This window comes from Nothobranchius furzeri, chromosome 18, assembly GCF_043380555.1.
Source record: "Nothobranchius furzeri strain GRZ-AD chromosome 18, NfurGRZ-RIMD1, whole genome shotgun sequence".
NCBI lineage: Eukaryota > Metazoa > Chordata > Actinopteri > Cyprinodontiformes > Nothobranchiidae > Nothobranchius > Nothobranchius furzeri.
The window spans coordinates 34,053,712-34,079,673 of NC_091758.1; the positions used below are offsets into that span (position 1 = coordinate 34,053,712).

Here is a 25,962-nt window from a genome sequence, read left to right on the forward strand (position 1 = left end):
GTTGCTGCACCACTTCCCACATCAGCGACACTTAATTTTCTCAAGATCTGGCTCTTTGAAAACTAAGTCCCTCTGAAACTCTAATTTGGGCTAATTGCTGGACCACATTTTCATCTCAAGCTGCATGACCAAATAGGTGGCTGCACAGAAGGCTATGCTCATTGGATTTTTACAAAAAAAAAAAAAAAAGACTTATTGACGTGTGTAGAAAATTTTCCAAGCCATGCATATTTCTTGCGTTGATTCACATTTCCTATAAGGTGAGGTTCTGCCAAAGTAAAATACGCCTCAAGATTCAGTCTTTTCCAACGAGTCCTATTTCACAAACTCCTGCCCGTTAAATAAACAGAGGTTTGGCTGCACAGACTCTTGAATCGGCATCAAGCTGCTGCTGCGTTTAAATCCAGTAATAGATATCCTTGGCCTTCGTGGAATTTCATTCGCTCATTTCGCTCATTCTTCGGCATGAACGTGCCATTTCTCGAGTGTTATAGTTGGCATACTGACCAACAAGGTCTGAGCACCTCTTGTTTGCATGCAGAAAATAAAAAAAAACTCTTTCTGCAAAAAAGAAATCTGTCACTATGAACATTTTATTTTAGAACAGAGTCGACTCCTTATTTCTGCTCTTATGTTGGCTTTTGATGCCTTTGTGTGTTTCACAATTTTGTAAAAGCTTTCGTGCTTTCACGAAAAAAGCAACATACTTGTATTTCAACTGTGCTACAGCTAGGACAAAATGCTGGCCTGATTAAGACCTGCTGTGACTTTCCAAGAAGCTGTTTAGAACATTAAAATGTCATCGTTTAAAAGCAAAAGAGTCAAGAAAATTGAATCATACGTGATACCATTCTGCAGTGACTGTTTGTGGTACTTGAGAAGGATTTCTCAATTCAATCAGTGAAATAAGATGTAAAGATTTAGATGATATGTCCATATTTGGCTCTAAAAGTACACTTATTATGAATTATTTTGTAAGTAAAAATTGTTCTATGATCGCTACAAAACATGTTTATGAAGTTCTTTGTAAAAATTCCCTCTCACATCAAGCAATTTGAGCAGTTATATTTTTGACATTTTAATGACCTGTTTCAGGGTTTTGTCACTCTAACCCCCAAATTCCACTACCTCCGCTCCGCTCCGCTCCGCTCCGACACGAACGCCGGAGCAAAATCGGTCCCGTTCTAGTCAGTCAGAGCAATTCCACTACTGCGGCCGTGCTCCGGCAGTGCGGCGCCGTGCGCCGCCCTCTGTTCCAGCGTCCGGCAAAAATAGAATCGATCCTATTTTTGCCAGACGCCGGAGCACCTCTGCAGTAAATGGACAGGAATCACAACCGCCCAACAGGAAAAGGAGCGAGCACAACTTCCGTTTTTCACAATAAATCGATAAACAAAAGGCGTTTTTTGTTTCATATGCACAGGTTTAACAACTTTTAACAACTATCAATGGCGGCTGAAGTTTAAATGCACAAAATTAAGCCATAAATACAGTTTCTACTATCAAAGTAGTCACCCTTTGTTGATCCAAACTCTGCTGATCTCTCAACACAAATGATGGGCAGATTAAACAGTTCATTTCGATGCTTCTCCCACACAACGGGTGTTTGGATCTAACTTCCGCGTTTATTGCTCGGACTGTATCGCAAGATCTCGAAAATCCCATGCATGCTTGTTTGCCCACCTCAGGTCTCCGCACCGGAGCGGAGCCGTTGTAGAGCGGGTACCAGTAAAAATTGAGTTCGGAAGCGAGCGGCTGCGGAAGGCGGGGGCGGACCGGAGTGGAGCGGAGGTAGTGGAATTTGGGGGTAAGGAAACAAGTTTATTTTTCATTTGTAAGACACTGGGTTGAAAAGGAAGGTTGTTTTGTGTTTCCTGTACATGGACTTTTATTTTGAAAGGCTACATTTGAGCTGCTCTGCCAGCCACACCTTTAATGATGGATGCAAACCAGGTGTGTGAAGAACACACAACCTGGATGAAGTGCTGGCAAGCAGACAGCTGAGAATGGACTGAAAGCATTCAATCTCTTGCTAAAGCAACACATTCTCACACCCAAGGCGTCAAAATATGACGCGTGACCAAGCCTCAATATATGACAAATCGGGATGCCCCAGCGCGTCAGGGTAGCGTCCCAGAGCATCGGTATCCGACGCTGGTGTTGACATGGACCTTAGAACTACTTGTGAACTACTTAACCTTCCCCTCACCCCAATCCTAACCTTAAGGTCAAAGTGTATGGACCTTAAGGTTAGGATTGGGGTGAGGGGAAGGTTAAATAGTTGAATAATGTCCGTGTGACCGCACACGTCAAACACTGACGCCAGCGGAGCCATGTGACCCAGCGTGTCCCTGAACGTCGTATCTTGACACGCTGGGGCGTCCCGATTCGTCAGGACTGAAGAAGTAAGATGGATTCCTTTTTGTTTAAGCAAACAGCCAACGAGGTATTTATTTGTCTTTTTTTTGTTTGCACATTATTGTATTTGTTCTAACTGTAAAATTCTGTATATTCTGTTTCACGGTTTAAAGGAGGTCTAACAAAGAAGGACAGAAGAGGTCAACAAAGAAAAAACAATAAACCCGTGAAAGAAATCACTTGCGTCTGTGTTGCTTGGAGGGAGTCATACCCACCCATCCCCCAGTCTGGCTACTATTGGCTAAGAAGCTCCGATATCAGGGAGGGGCTCCAGCACCAGCTGTCTCCTGCAGGTGGGAGAAGAATCTATGCTAATTTCCCCTACGCTATGCTAATTTAAAGTTTGTGATGTCACAAACAGGAACTTTTTAAAACAGCTTGTTTTAGACAGATGACTGATAGAAAACGGATGGACGGATCCTTTTTTTTATTTTCGGAGTGTTTGCAGTAACCCAAATGAAAGCACAAAAGGATGCAAAAGGTGAGTTTTGCATCTTATATCTCCATTACTGGACTGGCAACCTGTCCAGGGTGTATCCTGCCCGTTTGCCCGAAAACTGCTGGAGACAGTAGGCATCCCCCAATGACCCTGTGTGGACAAGCGGGTATAGATAATGGATGGATGGATGTGAAAATGCCACGTAAGATAAGAGTTTTGAGCCCAGCACATTAAACTGTTGGCTTGCAGTACAATTATGCAATTACCAGTTGTAGTGTCAGCCACAGGACACCCAGATGGATGCTGGGATGTTTGGGGACAAGTTTTCTCATGGTGCAGATACTGTTTTCTCAGCTGGTCCACCCAGGAGGATGCCCTCCCCGTCCTTTTGTGAAAGTGTTTGCTGCGGTCCCTGAATTACAGATGTGCCCATTACGTCAGTTAACATTCATGCTTCAATCTATTCATTGGTGACTTACCACAAGTAAAAAGACAGATGTCAAACACTCATCTGTTAACCGGTAATTCTTTTCTTTATTATCTGACCTGCCTGGATGGAAATTGTTACGCGTAAGTGCTTTTACATCTCTTATTAGACACTCGCAGTTAAAGTTTGCAGACTTTAAAGGACTTGGTACCATGCAACCATAAATGCAACAGATTGTCCACTTTACTGTGTGCATGATCACGCTGGAGAGAACATATCACAGCTTTATCTTGCAGGTCCATATCGACATTAATTACCAAAAAGGGTAGAAAGAAAAAAGTGAGTAGAAGGAGAGCGGAGCATAATGTAGCTGTTGGCTGCAGCTCCTGGCAGGGAGTAGGATGGAGAGGCGGGAGGGGGACACAAGAATGTCTTATTTTTTCTGGCAGATGAGAGAAGCGCTACCTTGGAGGCGGTTTTCAGAAGAGACCTAAACATCTCAGTTCCTGGCAGCCAAGCCAGCAGGGGGTGGGAGTGCGTGTGGAGGGAGCAAAGAGGAGAGGAAAAAGCATAGTTGGGAGTGATGGGTGGGTGGTTATGATGAGGGGCCCATGCTGCTGGGGAGTCATCCAAAGTCCAGACTTGCTTAATGGGTTCTCCTAAACTGAGAGATCTCAGTCTGGAGAAGTGGAGCAGACACTTGGAGTCTTGTCTTGTCTGCAGTTGGAGCTCGCTTATGGCGAGGTGTGACATCTGTGCTGTGTGTCCGACTCACAGGACATAAGCAAACATTTGTGCGTGTGTGTGTGTGTGTGTGTGTGTGTGTGTAGCCTGACTCACCAGTGACCGTTCATACCAAAACTTTCACTTCCTCTGACTCACCAAATTACACCAAAGAGTTCAGCTCAAATGAGAGCGAAACATCAAGCGGACAGCAGTGATTTTTCTGGGTCGGGCAGCAATCCACACAATTTTCAGCTTCTGACTCTTGATTACAGTGGTGGACTCGTGCAACCCCAACCATTCCTGGTTGAACCAAACAATTATTGCTGAATTTCCACATGCTGAAGACAAATCTTCAGATTTTTACAATTCATTTATTAAAAATAATTCTTCTATTTCCACTTTGCCCCACCTTTAGGAAATACTGTGCTCATTTCTTGCCTTTAACTGTTGCACTCTGTCTGCATGAGACTGACTCTCAACCGCTCTCAACTGACGTTCAAAGTCGTAGGCAGCGAAGCGTCTCTGTGCAGCGGAAAAGCCCGGGTGGACAGTTTGTTTAATATAGGGAGACCATATTTCTATTTCCAAAAACAAGGACAGGGGATCGGTGCCTATGATGTCACACTACGGCAACGCCACACAAACCACGTTGGGACCCATTTTTTGTAAGAACTAAATTAATATCAGATTCTGCCAATAAAAGGGCTCTAAAACAATTCATATGTAAATATTTAGCATATTTATTGCAAAATCTCATTTTTCTGCTTTAGTGCTGCAACAAGGTTTTATTAACCCTTTGGTGCATAATGGTCACTACAGTGGACAGGTACTCAAAATTGTTATTTATTTGTTTGTGCTATTAAGCACAGCTGTTGAAGACTTTATTGCATTTGAGCCCCTCCATTTGGACTTCAGTAAGTCAAGCCAACATTTTTCATGCTCAGAATGCACACTGTCCACTGAGGTGGACATGTAATAAATTATTTGTAAATTATAAATTTTTACAAAAAATGTTTGTTGAAATTTGTTTCATTCACACCTAAAGACAAATGAAAAAAATTGTTAAAAAAATCATGGTTGAAGATTTCATAATTCATGCATCAAAGGGTTAATAATAAATTATTATACCTTTTGTTTTACTACAGCATCGGTAAGCTTCCTGTGCACAGATTATTAAGGGTGCTTGTTTCAGCTGTGAGATTAGACGATAGGGTCAATGAAAAAATAAGTTGTCACACTCTCCATGGAAACTTTCAGAGAATCCACAAATAGTGGCTTTCAAACGGGTTTTGTTACTTTTTGCAAGTTTAGAAGAGAAGCAGATGAGACATCATGTCTGATCATTTAGTTTTTCATCTGTTAATATTAGAACATGTCAGTGATGTCTGAGGGGCTTTTACAAACACTGTATAACTAATACTACTGGAGAGGGTATGAATTACACAGAGGCTTCTGGGGGAGCCCAGTTATGGGGGTGTTCTGTTTTGCCTTGGCCCCCAAAATGCGTTGAAACGGCCCTGGGTGTGTGGCTGAGTTTTGAAGGTGATCTGAATTGTATCAGATGTATAAATATTACATGTGTATAACTTATTGCTTTATACAGGTAAAAACGTGTAGTGGAGATAAATCTACCTACATTTTACTTTGTTTCCTTGTTTTTATTTAACTATTTCCTGTCCTGTCTGTCTCTCATCTTCCTGCATCTCCTCTAAACTCTCCAGAAAAACGGCTGCCTGGATTCTTACTTTTTCACCTCATCAGTTACTCTTGAGCAAAGCGGAGCGCGCGTTTCGATGCTGCGTCAGTGAGGTGAAATCCCCGCAGCACAGGTGATGAGCTCCGCAGTAGCAGAGTGCTTCAGGCACAGATAAGACAGAAAGTAGAGAACATGTGCAGACGTGAACGATCGTGGGTTAATTATAGTTTTTTGGCTGCGCCACTTTGAGAATGGACCGTGCGCTGGACGCAGCAGCCTGGAGCTCACCGACGATCAGCGCTCTGCCGCTCTCGGTGCTCTCCGCTCAAAGAACCCCGGTACGCTGAGAGTCCATAAATGATGTAATATAGGTAGAAACGTTTTTTCCGGCTCTCCCTGGATGTGTAGGATATCCGGCTCCCCCATAATTCGATCCCTGCTCCTGGATGAAAAAACGGACATTTTCATCAATACAAGAACCCCCCCGGACAGAGAGTGAAAGTGGACATGTCCGGGGAAACGAGGACATATGGTCACCCTAAAAGCAGGAGATTACAGATACAGTGTTTTGATCGTGCCCTTGCTGCCCTGGGCCTGGGCCCTTTAGAGTTTGTGGACCCCTGGGCAATTGTCCAGTTGCCCATATGGTTAATCCGGCCTTGCTCTCAGCCTGTCTCTCGTTGTGACTGAACGTAGCTGCTTGCTGCAGACACAAACAGCCTCTAATTCTGACAGGCTGTGTAAACGGTGTCTCCGGAACCTCGTGTTAGCCCCAATGTTTCAATAAGCACCCTTCATCCCCACTCTGTTATTCTTGGTGATCCAGACCTCCATCCCCAGCTTAAACCATCTTCCCTTTCACTTAGTCCCTGTTGGCCTCCTGCACTCCTTCAGAAGAATATGTAATCACACCTAAAGGCCAATGTTTTCTAGGAAGTGATGGATGCTTGTTGTAGTATTAGTAACATCAGTGCTTGTTTCCATAAACGGCGCTTAACTGATTACTTTTAGCTCCTCCAGCATATTCAGTGAGAACAGAACCGCAATGTCAGTCTTACGAAACTTACTATGGATGCTAACTCCACTGTAACAAATGCAGTGAAAACACATCCTTATTTTAGTTTCTTTCTTATGAAATCCTATTATATAACATGTTTAGTTTGATTTGCAGATTTTTCTCTTTCTCTCACCATTAGAGCACTTTTATTTTGAAAGTGAGTGCTGCATTTCCCCCCCCGCGGTTGTCTTAGTAAGTAAAGGTTTTAGGAAAGACTGAGAACTGACTGAACTAATGAAAATAAATTATTCTAGAATGGAAAACTCTGAGATTCTCTACTTTAAAAATATCATCTGCTTTCCCATATGGTGATTTTTGTTGTTTCTGTAGTTTTACGACCCTGCTTTAGTAATTAATTTGATTTTGACATAATGTTGGTCTAATCCGTTGATAGAAATAGAATGTAAATATCGTATAATAGACTGTTTTAGTTTCGTGCAATGCAAACCAGGGTCTATGGAGGGGCAGAGAGAAGGGTTGAAGCTGTTTGAGGTTGGTTCTGCACCTAAGTCACAGGAGAACGACTCTGATATGGGACTAAGTGAAATTATTTTGACAGACGGAGACAACGTAAGTTGAAGACAAGTGCAACATCCACAATTTCTGATGTAGAGACCATGCAACCATTTGATTCTGACAGCCTGATGCTTGCCGGATGTCTTTCCGGTAATTATGAGACCGCATTTGGTGGAAAGTCCCAACACATTTTTGAAACGACAGACCATTGGGTTCACACAAGGTAACAAACTAAAAAAGTCCATTTGTGTTATTTCATTGGTAATTGTTTTAGTTTTCAAAGCTCACTTATTCTAATTATTAATTTAAAAAATATATAATTATAATGTAACAGCCTGTAAAAATTTTCTAGAACTCAGAAAATGACTAGCCTAGAAATCCAGACAGACTGTAGCAGAAGCAAAATGATTTTGCTCAAAATGTCGGTCTAGCCACGCTCGTCTACTATTGGCCGAAGCAGTTTTGTGTCTTGCCAATCAGAACTCTGTTTGGTGAGCGGGATGTTGCTATGCTTATTAGAAATTGCTTTGGCATTAACTTTAGACTGTTTAGACTTGGGATTTTCTTTGAGTCAAGAGCAGATAGAGGTCCAACTGCCCCCGTTGACTGACATCCGTAGAAGTAAGTACGTCATAAAATTAACAGGCTATCTATGTCAAATGGGAAAGACCAACATCAAGTACAAGAGGCCTCAGGTTTCACCTTTCACCTACAATGCAGCGCTGTACCTAATTCCAAAACAGTTTCAGTCCAGGTCTTACCCTTCTGTATCTAATCAAAACAACCATTCCCAAGTCACCCTAACGACTTCAATGACTCCTCAGGGGGTAGAGAGGAGGGGTATTCATAGGTAGTTTCAGCTCATTAAGCACCAATAGACCGCTACAATTTATAAGCTTGACCCTCCCTTATTCCAGTCAGATTTGATAAAATTCCTCGGATGAGAAGCAAAACCTCTTCAAGAAACCAAATAGGTCCAGGAGCCTTCATTTGAACTTCTTTGGAAATTCCAGGAGTTCCTCAGGGAAATGCTAGAACATTTGCACAAACATATTGCTGTTCAATTGTCATTATATCCAGCATCTCAGTGAATTCCACAAGTCTGGTAAAGTCACCCAGAAGTTCTGATAGTGGAAATGAGCCTCACATTGTAGCATGACTGTTGCAGCAGCTACTCACTAAAGTCTGTTTACGGTAAATTGTGGTTATGGCTCAAAGTGGGGAGAAAAGTGTCCATGAAGACAGAGATATCTGGACAATACAAGCGAGGTAGCTTCTCTTCAGGCCAGCACTCATTTTGTCATCAGATGTCCAACAGTTCACCTGGCTGTCAGGGGACAACTGTAGAAGCTGTTGGATGGAGGAGGAGGAGGAACAGGCTGATATCCTGATGTTTTCGGTAAGCCAAGCTCCTTCACAGGGCTGCCTCTCCAGGGCTAGGAAAACATTGTCCAGGTGTGGAAGTTCTGACAAGACGATGGAGAATTTGATTCGTTTTTCTTCTTTCCAACATTATTCTCTTCTAATTCTACCTGTTCTGAACAAAACTAAAACGAGTCAGTCATTTCAGCTTAAGTAGCACGTATCTGTACATCTTCTATTTATCTTCAAGCTTCTCTCCCGTTTCACGCAAGATCATGATTCAGCATCATTGCCGTAGATCTCGGGTTACCCGTAAAAGTACACACAGCTATATTCTCAATAAGTTCTCTCTTGAAAACATATCCCATGGTCTCTTTCTATCAGATGATTCCAATTGCTTTATTCAGGATGAGTTGCACAATAGCAGCGTTGGTTATCATCGGAGCAAACATCGCTATCTCTGATGCGGTTTAAGATTGATGGATTCTTGAAGGTGCTGGACCTCCCTGGAAATACAAGACACTCACTCCGAAGCTCAGGAATGATGCATGACACCAGACATTATTTGCAGCAGATTTGGTTTGCTTTTAAGTTAGCTTCTACGGTTTGATAAATCCTGGGGGAGTTTTTTGGGTCTCAAGTGAAATCTTGCCAAATTCTGCAGGATTTATTAGAAAAAAAAAAAGGAATTACAGCTGTTTAGGCGCTGAAGAGCTGAAGTAGGAAAAATGTTTAAGGGGTGGAAGATGGGAAGAGGAGGAGAAACATTTACATGCCTGTAAAAATTCAACCATTTAACCTGAATCTCACCAAACAGGCCCACCCTCATTAATATGAGACGCTTTTAGACCATGATGTGAAAAAACTGACCACAGCACATCACTCCCCCCTTCCTGCACCTTTTGAAAATAAGTGTTTGTTATATGGAAAACAAATTTTGCTAATGGAGTCCTGCACACAGCGTTATTATTATTATTATTATTATTATTATTTTATCAAAGGCCCTGTTATTTCCGCTGCTCCACGGCACGACACACGGAACAGGAAAAACGAACTGTTCCACCCTGTAGTAATGAGTTGTTTATTGAAACAGGTCACTTCACGTGTCTTTTTGCTGGTCTTGGGAGGATGCACGGCAAAAGTGAACGGTGGCTTTAGACACAACAAAAAGCTGTGTAGTTAATCTGATGACGACTGCGTTTGATTAAAATTTCAAATGAAATAGAGTTAAATGCATTGGTATTTTTCTATGACAGTTCCACTGGTGCATCGGTATGATGGTTCTCCACTGAGCGAACAGCTAAAACATTAAACAACATCTCACTCATTTTGGAGAAATTTATAGTTAACATCCAAAGGGTGGAGAGCAAAGGTTTGGATGATGAAGAACATCAGAAAACTTTTGAACAGTGATCTGACTTCATTAACTCGTTCCCACTATCAGAACTTCTGGGTAATTTCACCAGACCTTCGCAGCATGGACATGTCTCCATGTCACCGGGACCGACAAAAAGACCCGCCAAGTACCTGTACTGTACTCGGTAAAGGCCAGGTAGAGTCCCTGAGTGGGACTTGGGGTTAAGTCATGCTGATTGGTTGCAACTAGGAAGTGATCGCAGACATCGCTTTTGTAAAAATGGAAGAATTGCTGGTGAATAGGAATAGAAGAAAAAAAGCAGAGTTCCCGTTGCTTTAAAATCACTGTTACTAAACTCCCAACACTGAAAAATGCAGACCCCCCCCCCCCCCCCCCCCCCACACACACACACACACACACAACGTCATTATTTATGCCATCTTTTTTTGCGGCTATAAAAACAACTGTTCTTCTGGTCATTGAATGCCGCATTTTTATGTCACACAGCTGCTCTTCCGGTTCCCTGAATGGATGAAATTACAGAATAAAGCTTTTAATAAAATGTTATTTTATTTCATTTTATTTGATGCTTTTGTGGTTCGTATGTTAACTGGTTCATGTTGTGTGTTGTACCACCAAGCAGTCACTCCCGTGTCCAAGACGAAGTTTCCCATAGGGACAATAAAGTGTGTTTTGATTAGAATGAATGTCCTCGTATGCCTGTTGCCACTGATCAGTGATGTCACTCACCGAAGAAACAGTCACGAGATGCTGACGTCTTAGCAAAGTCCTGAAAGGGCCAAATTTGTATGGAGACAGAAAGTCATCGTAGGAGAGGAGGGGAGGGGAGAAAGGGGATTTTAATGCTGAGTTGTGGTCGATGGCAGCAGGAGACTTGTGGGAGGTCACCCTGTGGCTTTGTGTACGTGCAGAATGTGAATATCCTCAGAGCTGAAAAGCTGTCAGCTAACCACTTTTTTGTTTTCCTTTTAGAAGTCAAACTCCACAGGTCGAGGGCTGCGGGGTTTGTGCAATGCCGAGCGGCTGAGGAAGGGTGAAAGGGAGTCTTTCAGCTGGACACACTCATGGACGTTTTGGGAAGCAGCGATGGAAACGGGGGAGGTTAGATGGCTCGTTGCTTCCTCTGGGTCTTCACTGTGTCGGAGCCAGTAAAGTATTGGATGTCCTCAAGCTGCTCAGCGTTAACCCGAGTGAAAACAAGCTCTGCTGCAGCGTTGCTCCTGCATGTAGGCAGGTAGACTACATACCACTCACTGAGGCATTGCTCCCGTGGGACAAACGGGGGGGGGGGGGGGGGGGGGGGGGGAGATAAAAAGAAAACAAATGAAAAATCTAAGCTGCTAGCCCACACTTAAACTAATATTTATGTACGAAACGTGCAGGAAGAGTAAATGTTGAGCATGGTGTGGTTTGGGTTTTCCCTAAAAGAAGGAGATGATTGAAGAGGAGGAATTCCAGATGGTGATGACAGTCCTGCTGATATCGAATCTTGTGTGATTCTTTTCTTTAAAGTTTTATTTCTGAGTCTGGAGCTTCAAACAAGCTGGTGTGCCTTCATGTCAGTCATGATGCTCATAGATTTTTGAGGTTGTCTTTTATTTAATGGTTTGTTTGTTTAAAAGGCCTGAAAAGTAGCAAAAACCATAGTCCACATCAAAGGGAACCAGGAAATAATGCATGAATGCATCTAATGCTGCTTTTGTTATCCAGAATGTTCTTGTTTTGTGACTAAATGACTATGAAAATGTATTTATCAAATGATTTTCTGATTCTTCAACTTTAGCATACCCTGCATAAAAACAGATCAAGGGCCTGTGGAGTATTTTGGATTACGGGAGTACATTACAATAAACCATCACATGCGCAGAGGGAGTGTGCAACTGTTTTTTTATCATGCATTTCTTTAATAATTGATCAAATTCATCCTTATGACACATCACATTTTTCACAGCCATAGCTTTAGATCATTGTGGACCTGTAACCCACAAAAGAAACAAAGCATGAACTTTAATTATGACTTCTACTGAGATCACAGATGCTGAGAGGTCACTAAATCCAAGTGACTAAATTAAATGAGTATAAAATGTTTATTGTGCATTCAAAACATTATTAGTTGTGATGAATGAAATATAAAAAAAACATTTAAACACATTTCTGGAACTCAGTCAAAGGGATGAGCATAAATTAGGTTTTACAGAAGTGTTTACAGAACAATAAACAGCTCAGTTAGTGGTGTTTTACACAGGATACATGACAAATGTTTACATGTTGTACACAGACGTTTTTGTTTTGATTTTAATAATGACAAACGTGACATTTCTGGGGGTCAAAAATAAAAGGTGATCAAAACGCCCAGGTGTAGAAACCCTCGTTTACATACCTGCTGTAATACAGGATGGGGATTTTTATTCACTTTTGAGTAATTCTCCCCTCAGCTTGGCAGTGATCTTGTAATTTAAAGGCTTCAGAGTCAACCCATAAGAAAAGTTTAGAGAGAAGTCCTCTTCCGGGCATTTTTCAAAGCTGCACTGGTGGAGCAGAATGGCAAAGAACAAAAATATCTCCACTTTTGCCACCATCTCTCCGATGCATCGCCTCTTCCCCGCTGAGAAGATCATGACATTGTTTGCTAGGTCTTTGTCCAGTGAGCCAGTTTCATCCAGGAAGCGTGAGGGGTCGAAGAGGTGCGGGTCCTTCCACCTTAATGGGTCGTGGTTGACAGACCACTGATTGATGAAGACGACTGTGTCTTTGGGGATTTTGAGACCACTGATGGTGACGTCAGAGGTTGTGGAATGAGGGATGGTGACGGGGACGAAGCTTGTGAAACGCATCGTCTCAAAGATGAAGGCATCCAGGTGAGGCAGCTGTGGTCTGTCCTCGACAGATGGCAGTCTGCTTCGGCCCACCGCTCCATCAACAAGCTCCTGAAGTCTGGTTTGCATGTCGGGGTGTTTTGCCAGCAGGAGAACAATCCAGTGAAGAGCCGTGGAGACGGTGTCCAATCCTGCACCAATCAGGTCTGACACCGTTGCCTCCGTGTAGTCGTTTGTCAGCTCGGTGATGTTTTCTTTGTCACTTAACACATTAATAAGGGCATCACTCATATCCCTAATGACCTCTGGGTCAAAGGTCTCTCTGTGCTCCTCCACTTTGTTCCTGACAAACTGGAAGAAACTTTTATTCAGACACTTAAAACTCTTGAAGATCCGCCTGACTGGGTTTGGGAAGGACTGGAGCCACGGCATCACGTCGACCAAACTGCCAGCTCCTATCGTCTGTCCGAACTGATCCACCTGGTGGAGCATGGCTCTGAACTCGGCATCATCGTGTCCATAACGCTTTCCAAAGCACAAGGCACAAATCACATTAGCAGCAGCCACAGTCAGCTCATGGCCAGGGTTGAAATACTGGCCCCGAGCGCTCAGTTTAAGGAAAATACCAACCAGCTCTTTGGCCTCCGCCACAATTTGATCCTCAAACGTCTTTTTGCTCTGACTGTTGGCAGACGAGAACGCTCTGATTGTTGTTTGGGCTATTTTCCTGTGCATCTTCCACTGTTTGCTGTAACTCCTGAAAGTCAAGCTCTTCCCCCCTGAAACAAACTGAAAGGACACAAAGTTGGGTCTGCCTGCAAACTCAGTGCTGTGCTGTACCAGGGCCTCGCGGATGGCCCTGTCGCCGTTCAGAACCACCACATCGCTGCAGCCCAGACGTATCTGATACACATCTCCGTACTTTTTGGCAAGCGTGGCGAAGGTGATGTGAGGCATCTGACCCAGCTGCATGGCGTTTCCCACCACGGGCCAGGCGAAGGGTCCCGGCAGTCGTCTCTTGAGCCTGAGGTTCCTGACCCACAGACAGGCTTCCAGACAGAAGAGGAACAAGAAGGAGGCGACCAGAGCAGGACGAACCTGTCCGCTCCATTCCCTGATGATGCTGCTGCTCTTCAAATCAAACTCTGCATCCATTTGAGCCATTGTGTCGTCCAAAATTCTGTCTAAAAACGAACCATCCAAAGTCCAATTTGTATTTTAAAGATGACACTTTGAATTTTCTGTTTCTGTGTTGTAATTAGAAGATGAAAAAGGCTCAGAGTTGTGCCTGAATGTGCTCTCACCGTCCCTCTAAAAAGACGGGTGAGTGGAGCTCTGGTGGTTAGCTGTCAGATGACCACCTTGGAGGAACACAGATTCAAGACTTAGCACTTTGCTTATATGTATCTCCCTGGTGGGAGGTGTCAGCGACGGTTTATAAAAAAAATAATTTCTCCCCTCCCATTTTAACTCCAGCCGGTCGACCTTAGTCCTGCTCCCACTCAGGCCTCCTTCCCTTTCCAGAAGTGATAAGCACAACACAAAGGGAGAGCACTTCATCAGCGATGTTGCTTGTAATGATTAATTTAAAATATCGTTAACAAAAGTTCACATCTTCAGTGTGACCTTTTCTCCCCTTTCACTCTGTGCTGTGCTGTTATTTTGCATAAAATAAGTAGTGCACAATGAGCTGTTTTCCCTATATAAAAGCTAATCTAGCTGTTTATTATTATTTTAAATAATAGTTTTTGACAATATTTGACTTTTAATGAGCACAACCAAGCTGTCGGTTGCAGTTGCACAGACAGCGGCTGGCATGCAGGCTGTAAAATTGGGGATTGGCATGAAACAAGTGCAAACTATGCAAATATTAGTCCTTACCACACAAAGATTCTGTAATACTGTATTGCAGATAAATGTTTAAGAAAATGTCCTGCTGCTGGGGTCATTGGAGAAACATTTTTTGGAGAGGATTTTATCAGCAATCTGCTTGTGTGGGTGCTTGTGCAACAAAAAATAAGCTCAAAAAGCCTCATTTATCACTTATAATGATACTGAATTGAAAGCGAAACGAGCGTTTTGCTGTTTGCACGCAGTAAAAACATCAACAACGACAAAAAATGTTTTCAAATGACAAACAGCACGGTGTTTAAGTCATTAAGGGATGTTGGGATGCTTTTGCTCATCCTTCCTGCTGAACACAAATCAGTCGCACACATCAGTGATTCACAATTCACTTTATTTCTTTCAGTTCCAGCTTATTTTGCCCATTTGCGTGAAGCCTCAGTAGACCTTGAATGTTAACGCAGCCCTCACACGCTTTAACATCCACCTTCTGCTGCTTTGACTTCTCAGCCTGGACACAGGCAACAACAACAACAACAACAACAACAAAAACACTTCCCTTGGGCACCATAGCTTCAGTTCCTGAATACAGAGGCCTAATGAGAGTGCACTGACATCCATGTAGCTTTGAGAGAGTTCGTGTAAACAAACATGGTTTCAGAATGCCTCGCGAGTGAGAGAAATGTGCTCCACACATGTTTCTGCTGAAACGCGTTGGGCATCGCTGCAGTGCTTGTACAGTAAAGCTGAAGAGTCTGAAGCGTAAAGTCCACTCGCCATTGTCCTTTAAAATGTCCTTATGCTTTAAATACAGTAGATAGGTGATTACATTAGTCTTGCCACATGCAAAATATGAAATATGCGGCAAACTTAAAACATATTTGTTTTTACACGTGAGAGAACAAGAAGTCTTTCGGTGAATTAAAAGCATTCACAAATATTTCATATACAGTTATAATACTTTAAATGTAGGTATATCACATGCTCAATAATGGGTCAAAACAAGGACACCACTTATTCAAAGTTGCATCAAGCATGGAGTATTTTGTGAAGCAAATATAAAATGATTTCCACTGATCTCAACAGTCTACAGGCTTACATTTTACTTCCAGATGTTTTCTTCGACACTGTAGTCTCGGTCCTTCAGTGACAGCAAATAAAACACATTGTTAAATATCAAAATCTTACAATAAAAATGCTAAGTGCAAGCATACCGATACTCACTTCTAAACCGTCATTGGTGGTAAAGAGTTTGCTGTTCATGCTGGGGAACCCGTGCCCAGCAGCTTTCCCCTGAGCTTGGTTCTGACACCAAATTGGAGGGGCTTCAGTGCGAGACCGTAGGAGCAATCTAGAGTAAGAGGCACAGAGGGGTCGCCCTCGAAGGTGCATTGATGCAGCAACACGGCTGTGAATAAAAACACCTGCACCTTGGCAACCTGGGAACCGATGCAGCGTCTTTTACCCGTGGAGAAGATCATCACATTGCCGGACGTGTCTCTGTCAAGAGCGCCGTTTTCATCGAGGAAGCGCGTGGGGTCAAACACGTGCGGGTCTTTCCACTTCAGAGGGTCGTGATTGACAGACCACTGGTTGATGAAGACCACCGTGTCTTTAGGGATGTAGAGACCTTCGACGGTGACGTCTGATGTGGTGGAGTGAGGGATGGTCAAGGGGACGAAGCTGATGAAGCGCATCGTCTCAAAGATGAAGGCGTCCACGAGAGCCAGGCTGCTTCTGTCCTCGACGGATGGCAGTCGGTCTCGCCCCACTTTGTCATCAATGAGTCGATGGAGTTTGGCTTGCATGTCTGGGTATTTAACCAGGAGAAGGATGATCCACTGCATGGCGGTCGACATCGTGTCTTGACCTGCTCCAATCAGATCTGCGACAGTTGCTTCAACGAACTCCTTGGTCAATAAGCTGTCTTGTTCGTGCTCAATCCCTCTAATGATGGCGTCGCTCATGTCCCGGGTCGCCTCGGGGTTGAAAGAGTCTCTGTGCTGTGCCACTTTATCTTTCACAAAGGTAAAGAACTCCTCGTTGAGGCTTTTGAAGGTCTCATAGACATTTCTAACTGGATTAGGGAAGGACTGAAGCCAGGGCATGACATCGACCAAACTGCCTGCCCCGACCGTTTCCCCAAACTTGTCGATTCTCTCCAACATGGTCCTGAACTCTTCATCGCTGTGTCCGTATCTCCTCCCGAAGCAAAGGGCACACATTAAATTAGCAGCAGCTACTGTGAGCTCATAAGCGGGGTAAAAATAACGTCCATCAGTGCTGTGATGCAGAAATACCTGCACCAGTTCCGAGGCTTCTGCAAGCACGTGCTGCTCAAAGGCTGTTTTGGTCTGACTGTTTGCTGAAGAAAAAGCTCTGAGGGTCGACTGGGCAACTTTCCTGTGTGCTTTCCACTGTTTGCTGTAATTTGTAAACGTCAGACTCCTGCCTCCAGAGACCATCTGGAAAGAGACAAATTTGGGTCTGCCTGCAAACTCGGTGCTGTGCTGTATTAGTGCCTCACGGATGGCCCGGTCTCCGTTCAGAACCACCACATCGCTGCAGCCCAGACGTATCTGATAAACGCTGCCGTACTTTTTGGCAAGCTTGGCGAAGGTGATGTGAGGCATCTGACCCAGCTGCATGGCGTTTCCCACCACGGGCCAGGCGAAGGGTCCCGGCAGTCGTCTCTTGAGCCTGAGGTTCCTGACCCACAGACAGGCTTCCAGACAGAAGAGGAACACGAAGGAGGCGACCAGAGCAGGATGAACCTGTCCGCTCCATTCCCTGATGATGCTGCTGCTCTTCAATTCAAACGCCATTGCGACAAGAAATCTGACCAGGCTTTTCTCTCAAGATAAAAAAATACAAATATAAAAAACAACTTTTTAGGTCTTTGAATGTTGAGGAGAAATGTCGCCTATGCAGCCGTGTCATAAAAAACAATATTTTAGAAATGTTAGTCAAATGCCAGTGAAGTCATTATGATGATCATATTTTTTAATCAGTGAGTTGTTTCATTAAGATTTAAGGCTCATGTGGCTGTCTTTGCTCCTCTCCAGCGTCTTTAAATGCTTTGCAGTTAGTGGGCAGGGCTCAGGATAACTTTCACACTCCTCCCATTGTGGTAGCACAGCGAACACCACTTCAGTGTATTATCTCTCTGCTGTTGGTCGTTCCCAGAGACGCGACGCTCTCAGCAAGAAGTGTGGCTGTCGGCCATCTGGCCAAGAAGAAGAAAATACAGGAACTGGGCTCCTCTCCTCTTTTAGGATTTAACTCATTCTTTTTTACATTTGTGTTTATTTTCTGAATACAGAAGACTCTGCTGATGCACTTTAAACAAGAAAAAGTTTCCACATGGTTGACTGGAATTAACATTTGAGCATTTTTCCACTCAGTTTTCTTTAATTATGTAGTTCAGCGCTTCTCTTGTTTAATAACTGAACACACTCTGCACCAATTATGTGTTTTAAGTATTAGGTAATTTTGTTATTTATTAATACAATTAATTCTGGATTCAGTTACTTAAAATGTGTTTTTTACAGTAAACTTGAATATTTTATAAGATTGCACATGAAAATCACATCTTCTGCTTTCCAGTTTGTTAAATAAACACAAAATAAAATAAAAATATTCCAGGAGAAGTTTCCCACAAAACCATCGGTTCCTTCTGTCTTTCTCTCTAAATTGGTTCCCTTTACCATCTTAACTCAAACAATCGCCACAACATGCTGACTAGAGGGTTATGTAAAACCTAATTCAGAGCAGAAAAACCATCAGTTATAGATGCTTGAATCATTTTATTTCTTTGACAAGTACGCTCTGGTTCTGCAGGAATTACGTCATTTAGCCAAACAAACTTTAGGTTCATCATCTTCAGCAATTACGCAAAATCACAAAGAAATTAGGACGCCAAATCAGGATTATATTTTTGTGTCTTTGCTAAAAACATCACCAACTAATCAATAAGTATTTCTGCAAATCAGCAATAATTGGAAATCAAATTAGAGGTTGATTTGAGAAAACTATTTGGTGAGTTATGTAACCGCTTTTGGTGTGTGGTAAAAGTGTAACAAAAGAAAGGAACATAATAATTTGTTATGCAATGCATGAAGGTCAAGTTTACTGAGAAAATATTTTTTACTTGTTCATTTTGAAATGTGATCAGTTTAACATGCAGGAAACATGAAAACAGTCTTCTCCCCGTGTTTCCTGCATTAGGGGTTGGGGTTAGCCCACAAAACACAGACGAGGAGACGTTCAGATCAGAAAAGCCAGTCGGATCTACATCACAGGGAAAGTTAGCATTCATGGACGACATCAACGTTGGAAAGCAGAGTAAGTAGGAGAGTCATGTTGCTGTTAGCCAATCAGAGTCAAGATGTTCGAAAATCAGGAAAAACACTCAGAAACCTGCTGTCTGCTCACCTCTGCTCTGGCTCACTTCTAGTTCCTGAAACAGGAGCTTGAGAACTTTTTTTCTACTGAGCATTCACTTATACTAGAAATCACTGCAAGTGTGTTCAAAGAACAAGTGAACTTGGTCTTTAATAAGTCATGATACAGAATGTAAAAAAAAAAATCTCAATGGCGTGCTTTTAAAATATTTTTTTTCCATATTTTCACATTTACGACCCTTGATTTTTAATAATTACAACTAAACAAATAAGAGAATAGACAGGCTGGTATCATAAAAAGTCATCAATAACCACATTATATGTTGAATGTTTCTTTCTCTCATTTTTTTGATGATGGCTCTGAAAGAGCCGTTTACTCATGTCAAGACTTTTCAAAGTTCTGCCTTAGAGCTGTTTGTCTTGAGCAATGCGGTGTGGCTGAGCACCAAAGCCCCTAGAATGATTCCTTGGTTAACCAGACGCAGCAATTCCTCGAATCTGCACCGTGCATCGTTGTTTCATTTCTCCTGTTCCTAGAGGAGAACCCTCCCATTTTTCATTCATCAGCCTGCACTTCACGCACATGTGGCCACTTGCACCCCCATCACGCTAATTAAAGCCAGGTTTGTGGCTGAGGAAGGGGGTACTTGGGTGGCAGGAGGGGTTTGTATGTGTATGGGAGGGGTAATGGGGGTGTCATGTGTGCATTTTGCGTGTGGCTGCCGTGTTTGCCTTTGATTACTCCTTGTAACCTGGCTGTGAAAGGTTGGCCATGACCCCACGTTGACTCTGGCTGAGACTGGAGGGGTGGGCGGGGAAGGCGGGGTTTTAGGGATGGAGTCTGCGTGTGGAGATGGGACCAATGGTAGGCCAGCCTGCCCCGTCTCTGGAGTTAATCATTGTTTACTAGTCTCATTTCCACTTCGCAGTGAGCTACTGTCACGCACAGCTCGGGGGGAGGGGGGGCAGGTAGTGAAGCAGTCGGGGGAGGAAAACCAGAGGTCCACCAAAAAAAGCCTCTGGGACTTACAAAAGGGACGACTTTAGAGAAATAGAAATGTAACGAAAAATATTCTGCAGCCAAAAACAACCGAGACAAACCAGCAAACAGACAAACGAAAACATGTTGTGGACCATCGCCGTCCTCGGCAGGCGGGAGGTAACCACCGGACATAGCTAGTTACAGCTCATCATGTTTCAGATGAGAGCCTTTTCTAAAGCCAGACCACAGGATGAGGAAATAGAGATACTTGAAAATCGTCATCGTCTGACATGATTGTTGTTTGCATGAACAAACAATCTGAGAAAAGGCCGACAAATTCACTATTAATTTAAGTGTTGACATACCAATAAATCCCTGTTGGTCGTGTGGTTTAAGTGGTTCTGGAAGCGCTGTTTGCAGGAAAAAACAAAGATGTTTCAATTGTGTTATAGACTGTTCGGGGCCTCTGATTTATTTGTCTTTGGTTTTTTTATTAAAAGAAGAATTTGACCATTCAGCAAAGAAAAACTGTAATGTCCTAAAGCTAGGATCATTCATATTTATTTGGCTGCTGGATGTCTCAGGAAGTAAAGAGTCTGTAAAGTTTCTTTAAAGGAAACCTCAGTGAGCTTTAACCAGATTGAAATGAGTAAGGCTTTGTTTGACTAATTAGACCCGTTTACACTATCGGAACTATCGAGCGATGTGACTGGACCTTTGCTTCGTGAGCGTCTGTCTATTTTACTGGGTAAGGTACCTGTCTTGGGGTATGTCCTAGGAATAGGCCCGGTAGAGTCGCCAGGTGAGACTTGTGGTTACCTGCTGACTGGTTACGACTCACTAGAAAATGACACCAACCCAAATCTAAATAGTCCAAAGTAGATGCCAAAGCCGTTTCAAATGATTTGTCGTCATCTTTATTTATTTCTTTTTCTCTATTGCAGTAAGACCCTGCCCACCGAATCAACAGAGAGATGTGACTGGCCATCTACCAGACTGGTACGGCCTGCTGAGACTCTTATGGAGCGTGGCTGGACCGATAGGCAGAGTGAAATAACTTTGCTTCAGCTACTGTCCATGTTTCTAGGCCAGGCCGCTGCAGCGGGGATGAACGTGCGTGATGTGCCGAGCTTTGGTCAATGAGCTCAGACCTCCCTGAGGCTAAGGCATGGGGGAGGGAAGGTGTGAGGCTGCTCTGAGTTATTAAAGTAAAGTAAGAGCAGAAATGACTTCCAGATGACCCTAGATCTGTAGACTCAGCAACAGCGAACAGCAGACAAATTACATTATCACATATATTTGTCTATATTCATTTTCAGCAGAAAATTGCTGAACATAATTAAACCCACCATGACAAATTATGGATTTATACAGAAAAAAAGTATCATTTTTTAAACACATTTTTCAATTATGTAGACTCATTCTTTTCTCCGTTTCTGGATAAAATTAAAGTAGCAACCCACCTTGAACAACAAACTACCTGCAGATGCAACAACTCCTCTTATAACTAACATGTGAAGAGGACATTCACTGATTGTCCTCTAAAGACGGTCCAGGTTTTATAAAGAAAGCCGTGTTTCATTTCAAACTGAAATGTTTCTTTTAAAAATACAGACTTGATTTCTTGATAAATGCCGTCACATGTGGAACATGTCAGGCATTTATAGTTATTCATTTAACGGACGCTTTGATCCAAAGGACACTTTATATGTGAAGAAAAGCCAATGATTAATGTTTTTAGTTAGTGGATGTTTTTTTCTGCCTCCAAACATGATTAAAGATTAATGCGTTCATCTGCCGTCTGTCCTAACTTTTTCTAGCTTGCATGACCAAAGCTGCAGAAAGGATCACTGTAGATCCTTCCAACGCTCCAGAATCAATCTATTCTGTTTTGTATGAGTGAAACAAAAGGTAGGAAACCCATTTTATTGCAACAACTACTTATTATTTTAACTGACAAAGCAAATTTAAAATCATGCATTCATTTCAAGTTTATCTAGACATTTTTAATGCATTTTATTCACTTCTTATTGCTAAATCTAACTGCCAGTACTGTACTGTGAGATGCTCTGTTGCAGCCTTGTCTGTTAACTCTCGAGCATTTCAGCCCTGAAAATGATCAGTGAGCAGTCGGGTTTTCCTGTTCTGCAGAGGAGCTGATGGGAAAGCAGTGAAACTGAATTCCTTCTATATGTTTTGCTGCAATTCAGATGGGAAAAGGTGTATTTTAAATATAAACTAAATCTAAACATAAAAGTGAAAGCAACAGCAGAAGAAAAACTACATGAAAATATATTTCTGGTATCTGTGTGTGGGCTCTTGTTCTCTCCTTCACCACACGCAGCATTTGCATGCCACAGTCTTGTATATTTCAGATTGTAAATTGTTAAGCAATTAGTGTTGAGCAGAAACTTCACCAAGACCAGTAAATTCACTCGACTCCTTTTAAATCACATCTGCTGAAAACGCTCGGAGCTTTCACGGAAACGCTCTGCTAATTTCGAGTCATCTTCTTTGCACTTTTGGAAATGCAAGAACTTTTCCAAGTTTCAAAAGCTTGAAAACGAGTCCGACTTCTGCAAGGCATCACAGAAACTATTGCACATTCTTGTTGGCTAATTTATTGAAACACATTCACTGAGGATCAAAAGACCTTCAGATGGTAATACTCGGACGTTTACTGTGTTTGTTTTTCAGATTTTGAAGAGAAATTACTGATGTTTGACTTTATAGGTAACGGAGATCAAAATATAACCATAAAATGAGTTGTTGCTCATAAAATGAGTTGTTGCTCATAAAAACACTTTGTTTAATGCGTGCATCACTTTGCATAATTTCATGCAAATTCTAGCTTCCAGACTTTCTTTCACTCTGGCATGGCTGTGAGCTCCAGCTGCACCGGAGTTGATCTCATCCTCTCTGTCAGACTGACTGAATGTGGAAATAATCTGGAACCATTCATCTGTTTGACAAGTCCAACATGTATACTGGATCTTTATTTGCAAAGTAAGCAGACATCAGGATGCTTTAATGCTGTCACTCACAGATATTTTTGTATTGTAAAGTCCAGTGGCTTTGGAAGCCTTTCAGCTCTTTAAAAAAAAAGTTTTCCCATGAGGAATGTCATGTTAGGAAAAACGTGTGGTGATTTGATCTTGGCTCTGTCCTCTGCTCAGATGCTGGTCCTAGGTGGATTTTGTCTGTATAAGGCCTGTTATTTTGGGTGCTACAGTCATTTTAAACTTGTAGTGATTCTGTTTTTATCAAATGTTGGCCATTTATTATGTCAAAGTAATACTGATCTAACAGTATTAGTAAAACACAATAAATCTTTCACAATTTTTTTACTTGAATGATTATTGAAATCATAAAACCATGCATAAGAAAGTAAAAAGTTAGTTGTGTTTTAAATGGCCTTTGACCTCTTGGGCGGCGGGTTGCCCAATCAGCACAATACATTTTATTTTATGTTTCTTATTGAAACTTAACTCATTCACTGCCAATGATGACTAAAGTTGTCATTGGCATTTTTTACTCTGTGGGGCGTCGGAACGAGTCCCCCGCACCGTGTGAACAAACATCCTAGCTCTAAAGCCGATCTTCATCCGTATACGTCACACGTCACATGATCAGGAAGCAGAAAATCCATGTGTTAGGAGATCGTTTGGGCTGCTGCTGTAAAAAACAGTGAGGAGCGAACGGGAAAAGCTTCTGCTGATCGCAATTCGACACAGATTATGAAAGAACGGATAAACTCGAAACGCGCAGATTCTTCCTGATGTAAGAGGTGAGCCTCCACTTTGTTTTGGTAGTTTTGGCATCGACATCATCCTAGCGCGCAACGTTCGGTGACCCTTAAAAAAACAGTAAAAATGCTGAGAAACGCTGGCAGCGAATGGCTTTACTGAACAGGAAATGGCTGGCAGTGAATGAGTTCACCTAAATAAACAGAAAAACTAAAACAATTCTTTAAAGGCGCATGAATTAAGAATGACATCCTGTGGTCAAATTTGGGTACTGCAGCCCATTTTGAAAACAAATGAGTGACTCTCCCCCTCCGGATCCGTGAGTTTCATTGTGGTTGCCAAGTACCAATCAGCACCAGAAGACTTTAGATGATGAGCAAAGGTTAATCATACACAGTCGATAGGTAGATAAATACATTTCAATATCAAGTTGCTTGTAATTAAAAAAGGTAGCATTTTTGAGCAGAATATTTGCTGATAATTTACTGGTTCGAATTACGGGGGAGCTAAGGGGAGCCGGGCTCCCCAGAAATGATAATGAGCTCTCCCAGACAAAGCAGAAGCCCAAAAATGATCCAACTGCAACCTATATTACACTAGTTATATACTCCCAGTTTACCGGGAATTCTTTCAAATATACCACGTGTACTGGTGTGTGACACCCACCCACGCCTACGTGGTACGTTATAAGGGAGGTGACTGGGCTGATGATAACCCACCCTTCCCGACACTTACACGGAAGTGACCAGATGCCTGATGGACACACTTGTTGAATGCACATTTTGTTGCAATGCATCCAAATTTAACAATTTCAATTCAATTCAATTCAAGTTTATTTATATAGCGCCAAATCACGACAAGAGTCGTCTCAAGGCACTTCACATAATAAACATTCCAATTCACAGTTCATTAAGCCAATCAGAAATAATGTTTCCTATATAAGGAACCCAGCAAATTGCATCAAGTCACTGACTAGTGTCAGTGACTATACAGCAATCCTCATACTAAGCAAGCATGCAGCGACAGTGGAGAGGAAAACTCCCTTTTAACAGGAAGAAACCTCCAGAGAATCCTGGCTCAGTATAAGCAGCCATCCTCCACGACTCACTGGGGATCGAGAAGACAGAGCAGGCAGACACACGCAGACACGCAGACACGCAGACACACACACACACACACACACACACACACACACACACACACACACACACACACACACACACACACAAGTAATGTGTCTATAGTTATATTGTGATGTCTTAGTAAATATTGTATTTGGTGAAAGATAAACTTTATTGTATTTATCCTAGTGGATCTATAATTAAACGGATAAACTAGTATTAGCACATCAAAAGTCAATGAAAACAAAAAGTTATTATCAGGAGAGAGAGAATGTATTAGTGGTTAGCAGCAGTGTGCTAGTCGATGGCCCCCTCCATGAGGCCACCACAGCTCAGCAGAACGTCATCGCAGCTTCTTCTGGGGAGAAAAACACTCACAGAGAAAATAATGTTAACAGCTGAAATTGCACAAAGTAATACAGTTAAAGAGCAGACTGTAGAAGAAAGCAGTAGAGTGTGAAAAGTGGTCAGTGTGTCCTCCAGCAGTCTAAGCCTATAGCAGCATAACTACAGAGTTAACTCTGGATTACCTATCCTATTTAGATGTAGGCATGTTGGAGGCAGGGCAAGGGAGAGCCGTCTTTACCGACTGTACACTCCACCTCCCTGTAATCCCCCACTTGTCCAGATTTAGGCTAACATCAGATTTTAACCATAGGCCCTATCAAATAAAAATGTTTTAAGCCTATTCTTAAAAGTAGACAAAGTGTCTGCCTCACGGACTAAAGCTGGGAGCTGGTTCCACAGGAGAGGAGCCTGATAACTAAAAGATCTGCCTCCCATCCTAAGTTTAGATATTCTTGGAACCACCAGTAGACCTGCAGTCTGAGAGCGAAGTGCTCGGTTAGGAACATATGGAACAATCAGATTACTGATGTATGATGGACCTTGATTATTAAGAGCTTTATATGTGAGAAGAAGGATCTTAAAATCTATTCTGAATTTAACAGGTAGCCAATGTAAGCTAAGACAGGAGAGATATGATCTCTCTTTTTAATTCTCATCAGAACTCTAGCTGCAGCACTTTGGA

The 25,962-nt window shown here is 42.5% G+C and overlaps 2 protein-coding genes across 2 annotated transcripts; both read right to left on the bottom strand.

Moving 5' to 3' along the window:
• Window positions 1–11,596: 11,596 nt before the first annotated feature.
• On the bottom strand, window positions 11,597–14,212 carry LOC107392469 (cytochrome P450 1B1). The gene has a single exon (XM_054741536.2). It carries the CDS (start codon window positions 13,997–13,999, stop codon window positions 12,425–12,427), a length of 1,575 nt encoding a protein of 524 aa, XP_054597511.2. The 5' UTR covers window positions 14,000–14,212; the 3' UTR covers window positions 11,597–12,424.
• Window positions 14,213–15,057: 845 nt separating this feature from the next.
• On the bottom strand, window positions 15,058–17,819 carry LOC107392470 (cytochrome P450 1B1). Its single transcript, XM_054741537.2, has 2 exons — window positions 15,905–17,819; window positions 15,058–15,821 (listed from the first exon to the last, which is right to left on the bottom strand). The coding sequence occupies exon 1, from the start codon at window positions 17,503–17,505 to the stop codon at window positions 15,940–15,942; it is 1,566 nt and encodes a 521-aa protein (XP_054597512.1). The 5' UTR covers window positions 17,506–17,819; the 3' UTR covers window positions 15,058–15,821; window positions 15,905–15,939.
• Window positions 17,820–25,962: the final 8,143 nt, after the last annotated feature.